At 40.6% G+C, this 20,677-nt stretch overlaps 1 protein-coding gene across 3 annotated transcripts in view; it reads right to left on the bottom strand.

Moving 5' to 3' along the window:
• The window catches only part of CIP2A (cellular inhibitor of PP2A), a 31,770-nt gene continuing 11,093 nt past the window's right edge, over window positions 1-20,677 (bottom strand). For 2 of the 3 annotated variants that reach the window (XM_064143126.1, XM_064143128.1), the window contains 13 exons: window positions 17,822-18,061; window positions 17,216-17,375; window positions 15,588-15,729; window positions 15,078-15,177; window positions 12,949-13,067; window positions 12,664-12,856; window positions 10,179-10,253; window positions 9,985-10,095; window positions 8,926-9,122; window positions 6,725-6,838; window positions 3,269-3,351; window positions 2,617-2,756; window positions 1-1,385 (listed from right to left, as the gene is read on the bottom strand). In XM_064143126.1, the coding sequence (XP_063999196.1) occupies window positions 1,215-1,385; window positions 2,617-2,756; window positions 3,269-3,351; window positions 6,725-6,838; window positions 8,926-9,122; window positions 9,985-10,095; window positions 10,179-10,253; window positions 12,664-12,856; window positions 12,949-13,067; window positions 15,078-15,177; window positions 15,588-15,729; window positions 17,216-17,375; window positions 17,822-18,061 (1,845 nt within the window). In that variant the 3' untranslated portion in view covers window positions 1-1,214. The remainder of the gene's footprint in view (window positions 1,386-2,616; window positions 2,757-3,268; window positions 3,352-6,724; window positions 6,839-8,925; window positions 9,123-9,984; window positions 10,096-10,178; window positions 10,254-12,663; window positions 12,857-12,948; window positions 13,068-15,077; window positions 15,178-15,587; window positions 15,730-17,215; window positions 17,376-17,821; window positions 18,062-20,677) is intronic. The other variant, XM_064143127.1, reaches the window with a different exon arrangement.

Below are 20,677 nucleotides of genomic sequence, written 5' to 3'. Positions count from 1 at the left end.
TTATTATCACTATTTTTTTTATTCCCCAGGTCCTCAGAGACCAAAGCAATGTCTATACAGGTTAAAATAGATACAGTTCATCTGATGTGGTAGAACTGCCACAGAATGTACAAGGCTGTACTGAGTTGGACAGATTCAGTGAGGCATCTCATAGTACACAACTGAAAAACAAACCACACCAAAGAATTTCAGGTATTTTAAAATCTAGATACAAAAAAACCCCAGGTCATAGTGCTACAAATAAAAGGTAAAATGATATATTACATCACACAAAACTCTGACAGTAATGAAATAGTTCTGCCAACTACTACAAGACAGATAATTCATGTCACATATAAAGTGTTCTGCCACTAAAAAAAAAAAATCATCAAATTCTGGTATTAGTCTTTCATATGAAAACAGGTTTAAGAAAAACAATCTAAAATTGCCTAAACCAGTTGTAGGCCTGAACAAAATTAAATGCTGCTGGTGGAGAGCAGAAAATGACAATGTTGACAATAACTAGCATGCATCAGGCAGGTGTTGTAGAGTCAGGAAATTATACAGTACTTAAGAAATATTTGTCTACATTTATGTCTTTCATTTCAGCACCGTGCTGCTTGCTGAAAATCCTTGAGTATGCTCTGCATCCTCAAATTGATATCTCCTTTGCATTAAAAATGCCTTCACACATTTACTGCATGAAGCACTTGCACCAGTATGCTGAGAAAGACACCTTTCAGTGCAGCATGCTCTAACTGACATAATTGATTCCACTTTTGTTTGTACTTTAGGGACCAGGAAGCAGCACTGCACAAATAATAATGGTAATCAGAAGAGCCAAAACAAATTAAGTTAGTGCTTAAGCTATGAAGTACACTGCCTGCCAGACAGACAAGAGAAGACAATAAAAAGTTGATAGTGGCTCCTATTTTGCTTTGGTTTTCCCTATATATATAGGAGAGTTAGTCAGAAGCAAAAGTTGCATTAAGCTCCTAATAGAAATGAAAATAGTCCCACCAAACCCATCAGATGACCTATTTGCCATACAGTAGCTCATTTTTTTTCAGAACAAATCTTCCACAGTTGCTACTTTTCCTCAGTTGACAGTTAGGCTATTTTAATTTGAGATTTTTTTCCCCCAAAATCAGATAGTTTGTGAGCTTTAGGTTTAAAAATCTTTACATATATTCATACATATATGCATAAATGACTAAAGTCTTCACAACACAGCCTTACAAAGTGAGGTTCACTGCTTCTGCACTTAACTTGCCACCACTCAGACTGTGAATCATTGCAATCATGTTGGAATGTTTGTTCAGCTCTTCCTTCTGGAGTTTTACAAGTGCTTCTTTTTCTTCCAAGCGTCCTTCCAACTGGGATTTTTGAACTTCCAGAGAAGATGCCTGCAGAAACAAAAAGAAAGTTGCAATTCCTTCCACTATCAACTGAAAAACATACAGAACATGCTGAGGGCAGAGTGGCCTGCTGGTGAATTCAATTAAAAAGCAATTCTAAACTTACAAGCCTGTTGCTCAGCTTTAATAATGGCCATGGTGGTGTCAGGTTGAACATTGGAAGAAACCCTTAAGATCACTGGGTACAATCAAAACAGTTCTATCATTCCATGATTCTATATAATCAGTGCACAGGAATGATAAGTTACTGCCACACTTGAAAATGTTAAGACACCATGGGAAAGCACCAACCTCCCCACCTTATTGTCCTCTTGAAGGGGCTCACAGTTAAGCCACACACATTTCATTTCAAGCCTCACACCAGTAAATATTTACCAAGAACAAAGGAAATATTTGCTCTATCCTGGATAATATTGCCTGGAGAGGTTAGGTTTTGCTCCCAGCAAGATGAAAATTCAGCCAATGCATTTGCCAGACTGCACATTTTGCATCTGCTGATCAGTTGCAACGAATTAAAATGAACTTCTGCCTTGTGAAAGGATATACAGGCTGCACTGAAGCTTCACAGACATAGTTCTGTTTTTTTAAACCATTACCTTGGTAACTTAGCCAAACTGGTCTCTTTTCCATAGAAATAGAAATGTTTTGTTTTCAGAGCTAAACAGAAAATCAGATCCATTTTGGTGCATGCATATATAGCTTCATTCAGGATGTGAGAAGGGAGAAAGTAAAACAATCCACATTCTGAAGCAGGCAAGGTTACTGAAGAGGAATTGGCTACATTCATTAACATTGTACTACAGTTGGCTTGTTTGGATTCTTTTTTCACTTGTTTATTGAGGGGTTTGTGGTGTGGTTTTGTTTTGTTGTTGTTGTTTGTGCCTTTTCTTTTTTGCTGGTTTCTGGTTATTGTTTTTTTGTTTGGTTGGGGTTTAGTTGCCTTTTTTTTCCTGTGAGTTTGTTTGTTTTTTCCCTTCCAAATATTATGTACTCACACCATGCCTTATAAAGGCTCATTAGAATCAAACTCTGATCTCTTTTCTCTTAAGTTCATGCCCCCCATCTAAACCCCTAAAAGCTAAGTTTGTTCTTGCCCACTTCACAGACTGTTCTAGATCTTTTAGCTACTTTACCACTGAAATATTGATTTTCCAACTCCATCAGTTACACAGATCTCTAAAATTCTAGTCTCTAAATGCAGGTGCAAAAAATCCCTTACCTTTATACTCAGTTCCTTCCTTGCTTGCTCTGTTTTACATAATTCCTTCCTAAGGAGATCTATAGCTTGTTCCATATCTGTTTGTTCTTTCTGCTGAGCTTTCAGTTTTTCTTCCAGGACTTTTATTTTCTGTTGCAGAACTTAAGAAAACAAATACATTAAAAGATGGGCTGCCAAGCTTAGAAAAGAAATGCTGCATTGCCTGGGAAACCAGTAATTGTTGTTTTTAAGCCTCAACATGGCTGCTCATAATTGAATTACTGAGTAGTGCCACCTACTGCTAACTTTTAGTGACTGCTTGCAGTCATTTGCAGAAGACCTGAAGCAAGCTCTTGTCATCTGCAGCTCCTATGGAAAACAGTTCTGCCTTCTTTTTTTTTTGGACAGAACTATCACATATGCTGTGAAAAGATCCTGAAGTGCGATAAGATGCTGTACAGAGAGTTAGTCAAGTCCACACAGGCTGGGAAATCAATTTTTTTACAGATCAGTTTTCAAAACCAAAATTCTGCATCTCTTTCCTTCAAATGTTAAATTACATCTCCCTGGTTAAGCTTAAGACTTAGCAAGATACAACTGCTTGTTCAGTGCCCATAACAACGTCTAGATAGTTCTCTGGGTCCACTGACTGTCCAGCTACTGACTGACTTACATGTTATTTTGCCATCTCGCTCCTGCAGCTGCTGCTCTAATTCTTTTCTGAGATCTTCCATTTCTACCAACTGTGCAGCAGTCCTAAAATTGTAGAGAAAGAAATGTTAATGACTGAAGTGAGATAATGCCACTTTTCTGTCCTAAGAAGTTAGTATCATTTTTGCATAATTTCCAATTGCTATCAGGAGCTTCCCATCATCAAACTTAAGGATTTGCAGGGTGTGAGTACAGATAGATTGTAGTTCCTGTTTCTCCCCAACTTTATTTCCTTCCTCATCTATTTAATTTCCTTCCCCCCATTTTATTTCTCCCCCTCCCCCCCCCAATTTAATTCCTTCCCCTCACCCATTTTATTTCCATCCCCTGCTTAATGAATCAATAATCTCCCTTCTCAGATCACAGAGACCAATTAGAAAATGCTGAAGATTCATACCTGGAGCCTGAACACCATCAGAACCTGCTGCTTTTGATTACAGTCATATAGTATTCAAGATACCACAAGAGAAACAAAGTTGTCATGCAGCCCAAGGCAAAAATCACTGCCAAGAATTTCTTAGAGCGGATATTGGGAAAAACTTCTTAACAGTAATGGTAGTAAGACACTGGAACAGGTTGTATATGTCCCAGTCCCTGGAGGTGTTCAAGGCCAGGCTGTATGAAGTCTAGTGGAAGGTGTCCCTGCCCATGGCAGAGGGGTTGGAACTAAATGATCCTTAAGATTTCTTCCAACCCAAACCATTCTATGAATCTACCAGTGTCATAGCTGTAACCTGAGCACTTGGTGAAGCCAATTTACTTCTGTTACTAGCTAGCCTAATTTCTAAGGCATATTCAATCTGTCACTTGCCTTGCCCAGATGGCATGTGCTGCCAGTCTTGTTGAGTTGCTTGTCCACTCCCTACCTACCATTTTCTAAGCTGCATCCTCTAACCTAAAGAGGAGAAGAAAGTATTTCCATGGTCTCCACCTAACTTGAAGCAGTTCAAGAATATCCAGATAACTGCTTCCCTGACCTGAGGTTCATCAGTATGAGTATGGAAAGCTGTTCGATGGAGGTTCGCCTCCACCTCTACTCTGCCCTGTTGAGGTCACGTCTGAAACGTTGCATCTAGTTGTGAGCTCCCCAGTTCAAGAAGGACAGGTACTTTCTGGAGAAGGTACAGAAAAAGGCTGCAGAGATGGAACATATCTCTGATGAGAGAAGACTGAGAGAATTGGATCTTTTTAGTCTGGAAAAGAGCAGACTGAGGGGATATCACATTAATGCTTATCTCATCAATGAATACTTAAAGGGTGGGTGTCAGGAGGATGGTGCCCAATGACAGGACAAGGGGTCACAAGTACAAACTTGAACAAAAGAAGTCCCATCTAAAGATGAGGGGGAACTTCTTTAAGGGTGATGGAGCACTGGAACAGGCTGCCCAGACAGATGGTGGAGTCTCCATCTGGAGAAATTCCAAACCCACCTGGATGTGTTCCTGCGTGATCTTCTCTAAGTAGCCCTGCCTTGGCAGGAGGGTTGGACTTGATCTCTAGAAGTCCCTTCCAACTCCTATCATTCTATGATTTTGTGACCTGCCTTTAGAAAGGAGTTTTCACAAGAAATCTCCCCCATTACAGTGAGCTGCACATTGCATCAGTGAAAGCAAGTGTTCAAATTTAGTCAGTAGCAAACTGAACCAGAACTCAAGGCCATGATTTAGACTGCTCTGATTACTCACAAGGCAAGAGCCTGGAAGGATGATGTGAACTTTGCAAGTAAAATCAAGAACAGTATTTTATTCCCAAACAATACAAAGCCTATTTGTTATCTTCTGCAAAATTAAGTGTTAAATAAGATTAGGCAAAGAGGAACCCTATTCCCTTAGATTCATTGCTGAAAGACCACTATTTTAAGGCATCAAAAAGGGAAAAAAGTATAACTAGTCCAAAAGAAAAGTTAAATAAAGCCAGCTTATGGGTTAAGGAATGATGTTTTATACAATATAAAGAACACAAACCAACACTGTTTCTAGAAATAATGTAGTCCAGTATAGAAATGCTGTTCTATTCTATACTACTAGCCAATGGCTTCCTGGCCTGCATCAGGAACAGTGTGGCCAGTAGGACAAGGGAAGTTATTCTTGCCCTGTACTCAGCACTGCTCAGGCCACACCTTGAGTGCTGTGTCCAGTTCTGGGCTCCTCAATTTAAGAGAAATGTTGAGGTGCTGGAAGGTGTCCAGAGAAGGGCAACAAAGCTGGTGAGGGGCCTGGAACACAAACCCTATGAGGAGAGGCTGAGGGAGCTGGGGGTGTTTAGCTCGGAGAAGAGGAGGCTCAGGGCTGACCTCATTGCTGTCTACAACTACCTGAAGGGAGGCTGTAGCCAGGTGGGGGTTGGCCTCTTCTCCCTGGCAACCAGCAACAGAACAAGGGGACACAGTCTCAAGTTGTGCTGGGGGAAGTATAGGCTGGATGTTAGGAGGAAGTTGTTGGCAGAGAGAGTGATTGGCATTGGAATGGGCTGCCCAGGGAGGTGGTGGAGTCACCATCCCTGGAGGTGTTCAAGCAAAGCCTGGATGAGGCACTTAATGCCATGGTCTAGTTGACTGGATAGGGCTGGGTGCTAGGTTGGACTGGATGACCTTGGAGGTCTCTTCCAACCTGGTTGATTCTATGATTCTACACTACGTCTAAATGCTTTAGTTTAGTAGGGTTTGAATAGTGTTTCTTTTTGTGTTTGTGTGGTTTGGGTTTTGTTTGTTGGTTTCATTTTGTTGGGGTTTTTTTTATTATTTTGGTAGTGTATTTTTTCTTTTCATTACCTCTCCCCAATCTGACAATATTACAGGAGAAACCTTGCAGGCTAAAAGTAAATATGTGAAAATCTCCAGGTGATAAGAGCATTTAAGAATTCAATAACTACCAAAAGATACCAAATTCTGTGCTAGTGAGAAGGGAATGAATGCCTGGGCAGAAATATTTTTCTACTTTATGTGTTTATGTGAAAATCAAACTCCAAAAATCAATTATTCTCTTACAGATTTACTAGAGAGGCCTTTTTCTGAAGCATCAAGGACAGGATCTTGCAGAAATGACAAGTACCTTACTTCACAGTCAATAAATTGTTCAAATCAAAGTGGAAAGAACTGAGAGAAGCTTCAAGGCAAACAAGTTTACTTCAGGAAATTTGCTTATTTTCATTGTGCTTTTTAACTTCATGCTGTCACTGGGGGTGAAGTCTCCCCAACCTCAACCAATACAGGAGCAAACAAAATAAACCCAAGTCATTACTACAGACTTTCACCTAACATACATGCATGAAGTAACCCTGGAGCATCCTTTACTTCCTTTAACTCCCAATTCTCAAATGTTACTTAGAACACAACTGAGAAATCAAGACTAAAGTGCTGTTTTGTTTTACTGTTGATCTTTAATTTGCTTTAAAAGTAAAAAACCTAAATGGAACTCACCTGTCATTCTGCTGCTTGAGGGATTCATTTAGTTTCTTCATTGCATCCATTTGTTTGTTTAGTGAATTGCATGAAATCTGTAGATCTTTATATTGTCTTTCAGTTGTTTCATACCTTAGAATGAATTAGGTGGTTAGAGTTGAAGAGTGGAAGTGCTTTTGAAGAGCCTTTACTTTAATAGTTTCTCAAATAAGAATACTTGACATCACCTGTGCAATCATCCCAATCAAGTTAAAAGCAGGGGTTTGGGGTAGAGGGATCAGGTTTGGAAGAGGATTTTTTTATTGGTAGTTTGTTGTCTGCTTAGGTCTTATTTTGCTTCTAAAGTGAACATACTTGGAAGAATTAAAAAAAAAGCCAAGTCTCACTGCCAGGTCTGGTTAGAGGACTAAAGCTGTATTTAAGATAAAGGCTATGAAAAAGAGCTTAATACTGGGCCTAGTTAGCAATAAAAATGCCTCTCTCTCCAATTTCTTTTTACCAGGGCTTGTAGTGATATGAGGAGCAATGGCTTTAAGCTGGAAGAGGAAGATTTAGACTGGATATTAGAAAGAAATTCTTTACAGAGAGGGTGGTGAGACACTGGAACAGGTTGCCCAGGCAGATCTTAGATGCTCCCTCCCTGGAGGTGATCAAGACCAGGTTGGAGGAGGCTTTGAGCAACCTGGTTTAGTGGTGGGTGTCCCTGACCATGGCACGGGGGTTGTAACTAGGCAATTTTTAATGTCCCTTCCAACCCAAACCATTCTGTGATATCCTTAATTATTGATGATCAGAAAGAAACCTTCCTCTAGCAGAAAACTCCTAGAAACTGATATAAGTTACAGATGCATCAAGAAATTTGACATACAACTGTTACAAATTAGCTATTTGTAGTCAGCTTTTAAGGGATCTTTGGAGTCATTTTATAACCTTGAGTTGTCTCATGATACTAAAACCTGACCTATAATCCATAATGGCCATGTTGGTGTTTGGTTGATGGTTGAACTTGATCTCAGATTCTACAATTCTGTGATACTGGAGGGCAATGTAATGTTCATTTCATACAAGTTTATGGGCCAGATTTCTGTGCTGTAAGCAAATGTTTTCCTGCCAAAAGGAGAATTCTCTGCCCTGATGTCAGTTACCTGATAGTTTTTAAGGAGCAGTGTATTTGAAGTGTGTGGATTGTTGAGAAAATAACTTTTTTTTCCTTTGTTTTTGCTCTTCTTACAAACACCTTGTAAGGATCAGAAAGCTGTTTTATTCTTACTGTGGACGAATTACAACTGTTAGATACCCTAGTGAGGCTGCCTTATTTCACCTAAGCTAGTCAATTACATGGTCAGAGTGTACAGCTGCATGCAATCAAAAAGGCACAAACAATTCCACAGTGATCATACCAGACCAAGACACTTCATAATAGACACGTTACATACATTTTGTCTCCCTAACAACTCCCTTAGCAGCCATATGCCTTCAAAATTGTCCAATATAATGCCTCATCTCACTAAGCAAGAAAGTTGCTCTCAATTTTAAGTCAGCTTCTTTGCCCTGCTGACACCTAGTGATGAGACCAGCTCATCCAAGTTGAAAAGCCAAAGCTCTTTTAAACCTTTATTATTCCAAAGCATGCTCTAAATTAATGAATACTTTCTATCTTTTTGTACTTTTGGTGTTCCTTTTTAGCTTAAGATACTAAAAGAAATAATATTTCTAATACAGAAGGTGCCTCCTTCAGCTCTACCTCACTTTTACCCAATTACAGACAAATTTCCTACACAAGTGACCAAAGATGCAAACTCCTCCCAGGAGGAGGCAGATGTGCCACTATTGGCCACTTCTCCTGACTATTTATAGCATGTCAACAAGACATTACATAAGATCAAAGCAACTGAGGGTATGGCATAACACTAATAAAAACTAAGCATTGTTAATTCTCTCGCTTAGAGAAAAATGCCTCCTTTTATACCAAGTTCATGCTATTTACTGAACTGGACTCTCCAACACCTACACCTTTGTTTCTCACTCCATTTAACATATTAAATTTTTGAAATAACTTACATTAACCTATTTGATAAGCACATAGAAGAAAGAAAAAAAAAATCATGGTTTTAAGTGAAAACTCCATTAAGTAGCACAAAATGTTGCCCTTCTGATGTGCTTAGTAAAGGGCTCCAACACTCTAAACACAAAGCATTGCTTAGAGATCTTATACTTACCTCTGAAGAAGATCAACAGAGGATTTTTTCAGTATTTCATGTTCTTCAGCAACTGTTTGTAATTTCCTGTTGTGTTGAAAGAGCTGTTCAATATCAGTCTGTGCCCTTTCAGATTCCACCTGCTGAGCTTTCAGCAAATCATTAAGTTCTTCATTTTTCCGTTCTGCATCCTTCAACATTGCAGCAAGAGTTCTTGCCTTTGAATGGAAAGACACCCCCACAAAAAAACAGACAAGCCACCATCACAAGCAATTCTGTTTCATCAGTCACTCTGTAGTAGGCATATTAAAATGCCATCAGCTACATTACGAAAAGGATTTATCTTACCCAATATTAGCTACAAATTAATTTGTTCACTGACTTCTTTGATCTCACTTTATAGACAGTGAGAGAGGAAAACAAAAAAATGTAATTGGACATTTTAGCATTGATTTAGTAATCTGCAGCATATAACCTTTAAAGAATAGAAATGATTTTGAGTTTTTCAATGCACACTTCAAATATACACCTTCAGAGAAGCAAGCTGCATTTGTGAATAAAAGGCATACACAGGAAATAGTTCTCCATGCATCAGCAAATTTTAGCTAGAATTATACTAAATGGGATTACTAAATTTCAGTATTACTACCATTAAATTAACACTAATGGTTAACAAGTCATTATCAGTACAGGTTAGCTTTGCTGACTGTAGGTTGCCGAGAGGTTGTGGATGCCATCTCCATGAGGATGCAACTAAGTCTAGCTGAGAGGTGTCTCTGCCCATGGCAGTGGGGCTGGTGTAAACAGGTAGGGTCCCTTCTGACCTAAGCCATTCTATGACTTCCTACAAGGCAAAGGATAGAACTAGATTATCTTTAAGGTCCCTTCCAAGCCATTCTATGAACCTATGAAAGAAAACTGTTCCAAAGAATAGTTCAGAGGAAAACAGGATGTTTAGGATGAAAAGTGGGACTGCCCTAACTTGCAGGCAGGTGACAGATAAGCAATGTAGTTTCCAAAAAACAATCTCAGATAAACTACCCAGACAAACAGTTTCAGAAGGAAGCTCCTAAAACTTACCTCAGACTCAGCTTGAGCTCTCTGATGCCGGTACTGAGCCATCAACCTATCAGCCTGAGCCAGAGCCAAAGCCTTTGCTTCCAAAAGGTCTTGCAGTTTGGTTTCTTTAGACTGTGCATACAAAGAACATTATTCATCAACACCTTCTGAACGCATGGACAGCAGTGTACCCATACACATCAGACTGTACTCACTGCTAATGCTGACAGCTTCTGTTCGTAGACATCCATGATGTCCGAAATCCTCATGTCAGGGAGAGGCTCCTTCATCTGTGGAAAGGTTTTGCATTTACTTCTACTGAAATTTGTATTTAGTAGATAAGTAAAGTGCTCAAAGAACTCAGTAGTGTTGTGGACTCCACTTGTTCCCTAGCATTTTGAGTTCTTATTTCTACATCTGAGACTGTTCAAATTCATCCACTTGACTCTTTTGCACATCTAAATAATGTAACAAAAGGATTCACCTGCAGAATACCATCAGTCCACCAGCACCCTAAAATGGCTCCCTTTGGTCTAATGTCTCAGTGCCCTCATAGAAAAATTAAGACAATTTACTTTGAAATCACCAAGACAGAATTCAGATGGCTAAGAATCCATGTCTATACTCCATAGCCTTCTCAATATGGATACCAGAACAGGCCTAGGAAACTCTTTATGAAAGGATACTATCCAGAACAGAACTTAGTACTGTAACTACTGACTTACTAGAGGAAATTCACCATGTATAGCACAACAAGTCTTAAGTGTTTACTAAAATATATGCCTGAATCGAGTGAGAATGCAGCTTTGTGATTTCAGGACATTTTTTCCATAGGCAACACCAGTTTGAAGCAGCTGTTCCTGTATCCATCATATTCCTGATGCATGACCATGTGCAAGCTATCCCAGCTGTTTGTACAACGAACATCTACTCAAAAGCTACCATCTCTGCACCACTTTGAACAATTCTGTAAGGCTTTTTCTCCCATATTAACAGCTGCCCCTACACAGCTCCAGTTGTCACCTGATTTTCCTGTCCCTAAAGTAGGGAACAAGTAATATTTTCCTGCTTGCAAATGGGTCATCTCTGCCCTTTTATTACTACTGTAAAGAAACACTTCTGCAAGTTCCCTTCGCTGTTTGTACTATTAAAAGTGTGGTCTCAGTTATGTTTTTACACACATTTGAGCTTCTCACAACTTACAGAACACACACACACAGCTGAAGTATTGAATATTTTTAAGTGAATGGGTATATTGATCTTTTAATGTAAAGTTCTACTAATTAAAAGGTCTAAGAAAAGATTCACTCAATTTTTCTACTGGAAAAAAAAAAGCAGCTGTACAGTCTGTCATATTACTGGAAACTGTTGCACTAGTGCTACTAAACACCCATGGCTGCTAAATTAATTACACTAATTAACTATAGCAATGCACCTACAGACCTATAAAGGATGGTCAATGGGAGCATCTGCTGGCAAAGGATGAAGTAAGCCAGTGCAGACTCACTTGACATTTTTCAGTATTACTCTAGCAGCTAACTGGAACTGGTATCTTGCCCAGTTTCACCAGTTACAAGAGAAAAGAGGGTTGCAAATCTGGAGCTGAAGGCCATGTCACTGATCACAGAATTACAAGATGCCAGGCTGGAAGGGATCCCAAAGATCACCAGGTCCAACCTTTCTAGGTGACAGTGTAGTTGAAATCAGATAGCTCAGCACCCTGTCAAGATGAGTCTTTGAACTCACCTAATACAGATATCGAGCTCTGATCAGGTACTTGCTGTTCGCTCTCCCAATTTGCATACCGTTTTCCTAAGCCAAAAGAAAACAGCAGCAACAACCCATTGCTCAGCCCAAAGCAGCTATCAAGCAGTAACTTGCTTTGGGCAGAAAGGAGGAGATACCTGCAGCATGTGACAGGATGGCTGTAAAGCACACTGTGCACAGTGCCTGTTTGTCACATTCACTAAGTATGTTGCTGCAGAGGAAATGAAAATCTTTCTTCTGAAGTACTAATGCTGCCTTTCCAAGAAAGCCACAAAAATTGACCTGCAAATACTAAGAGTTAGATTCAGGCAAGAAAAGGAAAATGTTTGTGTTTGGGCATACAAGAGCTGTACCACACTCCTCCAAATCAGCACATCATCACTCTTTTATCATAGCGATTGGAAAGGACCTCTGAAGATCGAGTTCAACTCCCTTGCCAAAGTAGGATCACCTAGAGATGATGAGATTTCCTCTCAGCCTTTCCTTCTCCTATTAAACAGCTTCAGGTTACCCTTTCCTTACTAGATGGATATTCCAGGCCCTTCAGCATTCTTGTAGCCTCCACTGGACTCTCTCCAGTAGTTCCCTGGTCCCTCTTTAATTGGGAAGTCCAGAACTGGACACAATACTCCAGATGTGGTCTCAACAGGGCACAGGAGAACCTCCCTTGACCTGCTGGACACACTCTCTTTAATGCATTGTAGGATGCCACTAGGCCTTACTGGCACAAGGGTACATTGCTATCTTCATGGATAACTCACTGTCTACCAGGGCTCCAAGATCCTTCTCCATGGACCTGCTTTCCAGCAGGTCAACCCCTAATCTGTACTGCTGCATGTTGGTACATGTGCTATAGCCTGATGTTTGCATTTTCATTTCTACGTCACAGTAAGAGTGTCACTTATTTAACAAAGGTATATAAATTCTACTAACCTCTAGTCCAGAATGAAGTTTTTGTATTAATTCCTGAATATTTGAAGTTGTGGATTCATCACCTGAAGGACAGGATGAAGAACACCTCACTGAGGTAACGTTGGTCGCTAGTGACTGCAGTTGGACTCTTTTGGATGCATGCTCTGTCTCCTGCTGTCTGTAAGCATTGCTTGCTGCAATGCTTTCTCCAAGCCTGTAGAAACAAAAAGGCTCCTAATGAAATAGCCTGCTACAAACACCACCAAAATGTCCAATACTACCAGACTATCACAAAAACAAACTTACACTATGGCAGGAAAACCTGGTAAGGGTGCAGCCTCAAACAATATTCTGAGTCCCACTTGGACTTGTTCTCTACTGTCTGACGTTAAAGCAAATGTCAAAGACGTAATCAAGCGTTGATCCTAAAAGAGAAACTGCTGTGGTCAAACCAAGATAAAATAGTCATAAAAATAACCCACAGACATTACAATATCAAGGCCCAGGAGCACAGAAATTCACAGATTCCATCAGGTTGAAAGGAATCCTCAAAGGTCACCTTGTCCAACCCTGATATAGTCATCAAGGATATCTCCAACTAGATCAGGATACCCAGGGCCAAATCAAATTTGATCTTGAATGTCTCCAGAGGTGAAACCTCCATGGCCTCTCTGGGCAACCTGTTCCAGTGTTTCATCACTATCACTGTGAAGCACTTCCTCCTAATGTCCAACCTAAATCTACCCTGCTCCAGTTTCAAAACACCTTGTCCTATCACAAGGCCTTCTAAACAGTCCCTCCCCACTCTTCCTGCAGGCTGTCTTTGGATAGTGAAATGTAGCTTTTTGGCCTCCCCAAAGCCTCTCCTCTCCAGGCTGAAAAGTGCCAACTCTCTCAGCCTGTCCTCATAGCAGAGGCACTCCAGCCCTCTGATCATCTTCATGACCTCATCTGGACACGCCCCAGAAGATCCATGTCTCTCTTGTTGGGGGTCCCATAGCTGGACACAGCAATCCAGGTGAGGTCTCACCAGAACAGATCAAAAACAGAACAATCTCTTTCAATCTGCTGGCCACACTGCATTTGATGCAATCCAGGATGCTACTGGCCTTCTGATCTGCAAGTACCCATTGCTGGCTCATGTCCACCTTCTCACCCATCAGCACCACCATGTCCTTTTCTGCAGGGCTGCTCTCAATACCATCACCCCTCAGGCTGGATAGATATCAAAGATTGTACCGACCCAGGTGCAGGGTGTTGCACTGTGACTTATTGAGCCCGATGAGATTCTTCTCAGCAAACCTCTCCAGAGCTCATCCCATCCTTCAGTCTTATCAGCTGCCCCACTCAGCTTGGTACCATCAGCAAACTTACTGAGGATGAACTCAATCTCACTTTCTATAGCATTGATGAAGATATTAAACAGCACTGGTCCAAACAGACCCTTGAGGGACACCACTTGTCACTTGTCTCTGAGAGACAAGTAACCACTGACAGCTACCATTTGGATGAGACCATCCAACAAATTCCTTATCCACTGAACAGTCCACCCATAAAATCCACCTCTCTCTATTTTAGAGTAAGGATGCTGTGAGGTAGTGTGTCAAAAGCTTTACAAAAGTCCAGACAGATGACATCTGTTAGTCTTCCTTTGTCTACTGATGCTTCAAAACACAAGCTACTTTCTTAAGTACTCTCATTGCTCCCCATTAAACCACAATTCTCACTCTTGAAAGAAAACCTTCCAAGAGAGCACAAATTGACTATCTGGATTACTTTTCCAATTATAAAGTAAATTAAGGTACCATCTGACCAATAGTTGCTAGAAAATGTTTTGACTATGCAAAGTCAGAAATGTGATGTATTAATGTGTTTATTTAATATCTCTAACAGTATCACAGTATCACCAAGGTTGGAAGAGACCTCATAGATCATCAAGTCCAACCCTTTACCACAATTCTCAAGGCTACACCATGGCATCAAGTGCCATGTCCAATCTTGCCTTGAACAGGCCCAGGGACAGCGACTCCACCACCTCCCCAGGCAGCCCATTCCAGTAGCCAATGACTCTCTCAGTGAAGAAACCAGCTCCACAAATAATTATTTAGTTGTGATAATTTTGTAGTTTGCTAACTTTAATTTGCAGCCCTAACTCAGTGTTAGAAGGATAATTCTTACTAGGCAATGGAAGATATCACATGATTTACTGAAATAAATTGAGTAAAAAGCAAATTGTCCTTAGTTTAGGAAGATTTAACAATGAAGCAACCTTTAAGAATGAAGCATCCTCTACAAACTGTGCCACAGGGATTCTATTTTTCTAGTTTTACCACTTCATATATAAGTATACAAAACATTCAGAACTAAAAGTTGCTGTAGTGCACTGATAATCTTCCTTCACAGATGCATTACATAAGACATTATAAAAATCATACCTGTAAAATTTTGTAGAAGCTGACTTCCATACCAGGTACATCTTGCTTCAGTCTGCTCATAAGATCCAGTGTTTTCAAAATAATGTCAGCAGCAAGTTTGCTTTGAAACACACAAGGAGAAATGCAAAGTGGGTGAAAAATGCCAGAAGAGATAAGAGGAAAAAAAGTGTGATAAATAACAGCACAGAAAAATAAAAGTTAGGAAAATTAATTTACAAAGGAGTTAAATATCTAGCAAGGCAACAATGTCTTGGATAAGCTTGAACTACTGAATGAAGTTTAAGGTCATTGTTCCACCTAAGCTTATGCTGAAAATACTTAAGCTTGGTTTACTTATGGACTTGACCAGCAATGTTACTTTGTTACCACAAAAATACTAAATTGTATTTTAAAGCATTGATTTACATGCATTTAAATGGCAATTCCAGCTCCAATCCACTTGCAATTGGAAGGATTTCACAACTTTCAGAGCCTTGCTAAATTAGGTTTTAGAGAAATTCGTGCACTCACCACATTTTAGAGTCTGCTACTTTTGTCCCCAAACCAGTATCGATCCCACTGTAGGTAAACTGGTGTTCTATTAGAGATGTGCATTGGCTGGCAGTCAAGACCTTTGAGGCATGCATTTTCAGTGTGTCATCACCACACAGGAGTAGACAGAGTTAGGAATAAATACATCTATGATTAGGGATTGGCACAAAAAGGAAATATTTTCTAATGATAAAGGACACAAACATAGTATAACAAAACATGAGTGTCTCCAATGCTTCTAAATCCCAACTACATGAATTACTTAGTGGAAGGTGTCCTTGCCAATTCAGGGGAGTTGGAACTAGATGATCAGCATCCTGGCCTGTACCAGGAACAGTGTGGCCAGTAGGACGAGGAAGGTTATTTTTCCCCTGTACTCAGCACTGCTCAGGCCACACCTTGAGTACTGTGTCCAGTTCGGGGCCCCTCAATTCAAGAGAGATGTTGAGGTGCTAGAATGTGTCCAGAGAAGGGCAACAAGGCTGGTGAGGGGCCTGGAACAGAAACCCTATGAGGAGAGGCTGAGGGAGCTGTGGTTGTTTAGCCTGGAGAAGAGGAGGCTCAGGGGGGACCTCATTTCTGTCTACAACTACCTGAAGGGAGGCTGTAGCCAGGTAGGGGTTGGTCTCTTCTCCCAGGCAACCAGCAATAGAACAAGGGCACATAGTCTCAAGCTGTGCTGGGGGAAGTCTAGGCTGGATGTTAGGAGGAAGTTCTTGCCAGAGAGTGATTGGCATTGGAATGGGCTGCTTAGGGAGGTGGAGTTACCATCCCTAGAGGTGTTCAAGAAAAGCCTGGATGAGGCACTTAGTGCCATGGTCTAGATGACTGGCTAGGGCTGGGTGCTAGGTTGGACTGGATGATCTTGGAGGTCTCTTCCAACCTGGTTGATTCTATGATCCTATTACCTTCAAGGTCTCTTCTAACCCAAACCATTCTATGAATCTATGTTTAACTCACAAGCTTCACTTTTCAGTTCAAACACTTACTGGAAACAGGTGAGGGACACCACAATAAGCGGCAAAAAGAAAGATAATGAACAAAGGCAGTGAATAATCTTAATACAGAAACTAGCTGCTTCGGAGTGCACTTGCAAAGACTTCTTCACAGAACTCAAATGAGATGCAAGACTACATCCTGCAGTCATGTCCTCCTTACGACATGGCACTAAGGACTTCAAGGAAGAGTGTAAAACTATCAAGTTTCCTTGTTTCACTAATCTAAGTTTGTAATACATTTGGCTGGAAGCTGCACTTCAGTTAGCTAGGTGAAAACATTGTACTGATCAAGAAGATGGCCACCCAAACACCCCTTGAAATTTCAACAGAAAAACATTCATCTTTTTCAATCTCCAAAGTGATTCTATATTATTAAATAACTACCATATTTTGTCCTGCACCACTGCAGTTCCAAAATAATTTCATAACAAATATAAATGTCCTTAAAGTCTTTTGAGATAGCAGTCTTCAGTAAAATAAGGGCAGTCATAGTCATTGTCATTAAAAGCCACTAAAGTGACCCAAGACAGACATTTCTTCTAGGATTATAGAGTAGACCATGGTGGAGAAATAATAAATTAGCTGCCAATAGGCACATAAAAAGGATATTTGTGAGGACATTAATAGCCTTGACCATTCTTTCACACTTTTTCTTCACTAATAGCTCATCCCCAATCTGCTCTGGCATCTGAAGATGATCAAGAAGAACAGGCAGCAAAAGATCCACTAAGTGTTTGGCCGAGGTGCTGTTCCCACTGTTGATCACATCCTGGAACAAAGACATTTTATGTCAGTATTTAAAACTACAGAAAAGGGAAGCCAAAACTACTTTACCTTTTCTTCCACCACCCTGTTTTCTAGCATTCTCTGGACTCTTGCTACTTCAGGTATAACACTACTAATCTTAGACAGTATCATATTGGAGAAGAGTGTTTAACAAAGAGCACAGCAGTAAGACTTGTAAAAGTCCTAGAAAGCAATTCCTTTATAGCTCTGTATCTACGTCATGACTTCAGGAATTGCCATATCTTCCACTTAACTTTCAGCAGACATTTCTAAAAGAAAAGTTATTTTACAAAGTCTGGAATTACAGAGTAGGAAGAACTTAATTTTGAGTATATTTTTATGTGCTGTTTAAGTAAGATGCTAATAGTTGTTTAAAAAAAAAATTAATTAAAACCATAGCTGATAAGAAGCTCTTTGAAACTCAAGTACCAGTCTTGGTACCTCCAAAATCTCTTTCAACACTTGCAGTGCTAGAACTGAACAGTCTGCAGAGCCTTCCAATGGTTGATTTGACAGGTGCACCAAAGCAACAGATGGTTCAAAAGTCTTGGAGCGAGTCACAAATCTGGCATTTCCAGAGACTGCCAAGCCAGCTGGTTCCAGTATTGCCTGCCACAGGGTATGACGCAGTTTCACCACTGAACAGAAGGCAAGCAGCAGCTCCAGGATCTGTATGAAGGGAACAAGAGTTCAAAAGCTTTTAAATCAACTACTTGCACAGAAATTTCAACACTCAAAGCAGTATCTAAAAGTTCTGTGTAATTTGCATTAGGACTTCAAAGGTTTCTGAAGAAGAGTTTTCCTCCCTTAAAGTCAGATCAGCAGCAGAAACAGTTCACTAGACTGGTAAATCTTGACAGGATTTGGTGTATTGCTTTCTCTTCTTTTAAATGCATGACTGTTGGCTGGTGATTTAATAAGCAGTAGAAATGCATATACACTCAGAATGACTACATCATGGAATTAGCTGGAAAACACATTTCAAGATCACTGAGTTCAACCATTAATTTAATACCATCATGGCAATTAACCATGTCCCCAAGTGCCAGGTCCACACCTTTCTTGAACACCTTCAGGGATGGTAACTCCACCACCATCATGGGCAGTTTGTTCCAATGCCTGACCACTCCTGGAGGGAAGAAATTTTTCCTAATATCCAACATAAACAATTTCAGGCCATTACCTCTCATTCTCATACTAGATAGAAGAGACTGACCTTCACTTCACTATAACCTCCTTTCATGAGGGAAAGTCTTGAGACACACAAAGAGATGCACATGTGCATACTTAAAGACAGAGATGAACACCCTCTGGAAAGGTTAGCAATTTATGTCACTAAATAAAATTATGTTGAGGTGCTGGAACGTGTCCAGAGAAGGGCAACAAAGCTGGTGAGGGGCCTGGAACACAAACCCTATGAGGAGAGGCTGAGGGAGCTGGGGGTGTGCGCCCTGGAGGAGGCTCAGGGGTGACCTCACTGCTGTCTACAACTACCTAAAGGGAGGTTGCAGCCAGGTAGGGGTTGGTCTTTTCTCCCAGACAACCAGCAACAGAACAAGGGGACACAGTCTCAAGTTGTGCTAGGGGAAGTATAGGCTGGATGTTAGGAGGAAGTTCTTGCCAGAGAGAATGATTGGCATTGGAATGGGCTGCCCAGGGAGGTGGTGGAGTCACCGTCCCTGGAGGTGTTCAAGAAAAGCCTGGCTGAGGCACTTAGTGCCATGGTCTAGTTGACTGGATAGGGCTGGGTGCTAGGTTGGACTGGATGTCTTGGAGGTCTCTTCCAACCTGGTTGATTCTATGATGATTAACAAACAACAAAAAACACATGTGTAAAAGGGGCCTGGATGGGGCCCACAAGAAAGCTGGGGAGGAACATTTTACAAGAGCTTGTAATAATGACAATGGGCAATGTCTTTGAGCTGGAAGAGGGGAGATTTATACTTGATATTAAGAAGAAATTCTTTACAGGGAAAGTTGTGAGACACTGGTTTCTCAAAGAGGTTATTCCCTCTCCTTTTAAGTGTTCAAAGCCAGATTGCATGGAGCATTGAGCAACTTGGTCTAGTGGGAGGTGTCCCTGCCCATGGGAGGGGGGTTGGAACTAGATGATCTTTAAGGTCCTTTAGAATCCAAACCATTCTGTGAATCTATGAAAAACATTATAATTTAATATGATGTGTAACACATACATTAAAAAAAAAAAAGCTTAAGATGTTTCCCAAATATATTTAGCCCAAATACTTTTATGACATTTCATATTTTAATTTCCAGCAACATTTCATTTACAGAACCACAGAACAGCTTAGGTTGGAAGGCACCTTTGAGATCATCTACTCCAACCCACTTGGCCATGGGTAGGGACATCTTCAACTAGACCAGGTTGCACAAGGCTCTGTCCAACCTGGCTTTGAACACCTCCAGCACCCAGGTATCCATGACATTCCTGGGCAACCTGTTCCAGTGTCTCACCACCCTCATATTGAAGAACTTCTTCCTAAGAGGAAAAGCTAAATTCAATGCTTAACTGCTTAACCAAATGTGCCATCAATTTATTCAATGGGGAAGAACCTACTCCTATACCGGTTCAAAGTCTGAGTAGTATTAATTCTAGTTTTGGCCAGAGATTGCATTTTTGGTAACTCCCCTGTGATGGTTTGGGTGTTCCCTGCCCCCCCACACTTTGGAAATCACCCAGACTAGACTCAGCTGGCTCTGGAAATTGAATGAAGCTTATTATTTACAGCTTAGTAGAATATACAAGCAGATATTTACAGTATATGCAGTTATAGACAGAAATAGACAAGGTAAAAAGGAATACAGAAACACAACAGCCCTCCCAGAAACCTGAGTCCCCAGGAGGGGCTTCCAGTCACTCTTCCCCCTACCCCTCTCAACCTTACCCCAGGCCCAAGGAAGAATGGAGGTTTGGCCAGGGGGTTAGGAAGCAATGTGGATTAGTCAAAGAAACAGCAGAGAGGTGTGAGGTTAGAGATGCAGCTCAGCCAGTTCCCCAGCAGAAGTAGAAGTGAGTGCCATATCTATGTTTTGATTCTTATTCTTATATATCTCAGCAAACCAATGAGTGAGGTAGACATCAGCCTTGTTTTCATTCCACAGCTTATAATCTCACCAAAACATTCTAGCTAGGCTCAAACTAGCACAATCCCCAAATTTCCTATTAGCCAAAGAAGAAAAGATGTTTGTGTTGGCTTGTTGCCTTTATGACTGTCGCCTGATAGCAGAAACACAATCTGGTAGGGAAAAAACACACAACTATTGCAA

This window comes from Pogoniulus pusillus, chromosome 5 (assembly GCF_015220805.1).
Source record: "Pogoniulus pusillus isolate bPogPus1 chromosome 5, bPogPus1.pri, whole genome shotgun sequence".
Lineage (NCBI taxonomy): Eukaryota > Metazoa > Chordata > Aves > Piciformes > Lybiidae > Pogoniulus > Pogoniulus pusillus.
Note: the sequence above shows the minus strand (reverse complement) of the source record. Positions and strands in the feature narration are given on the sequence as shown.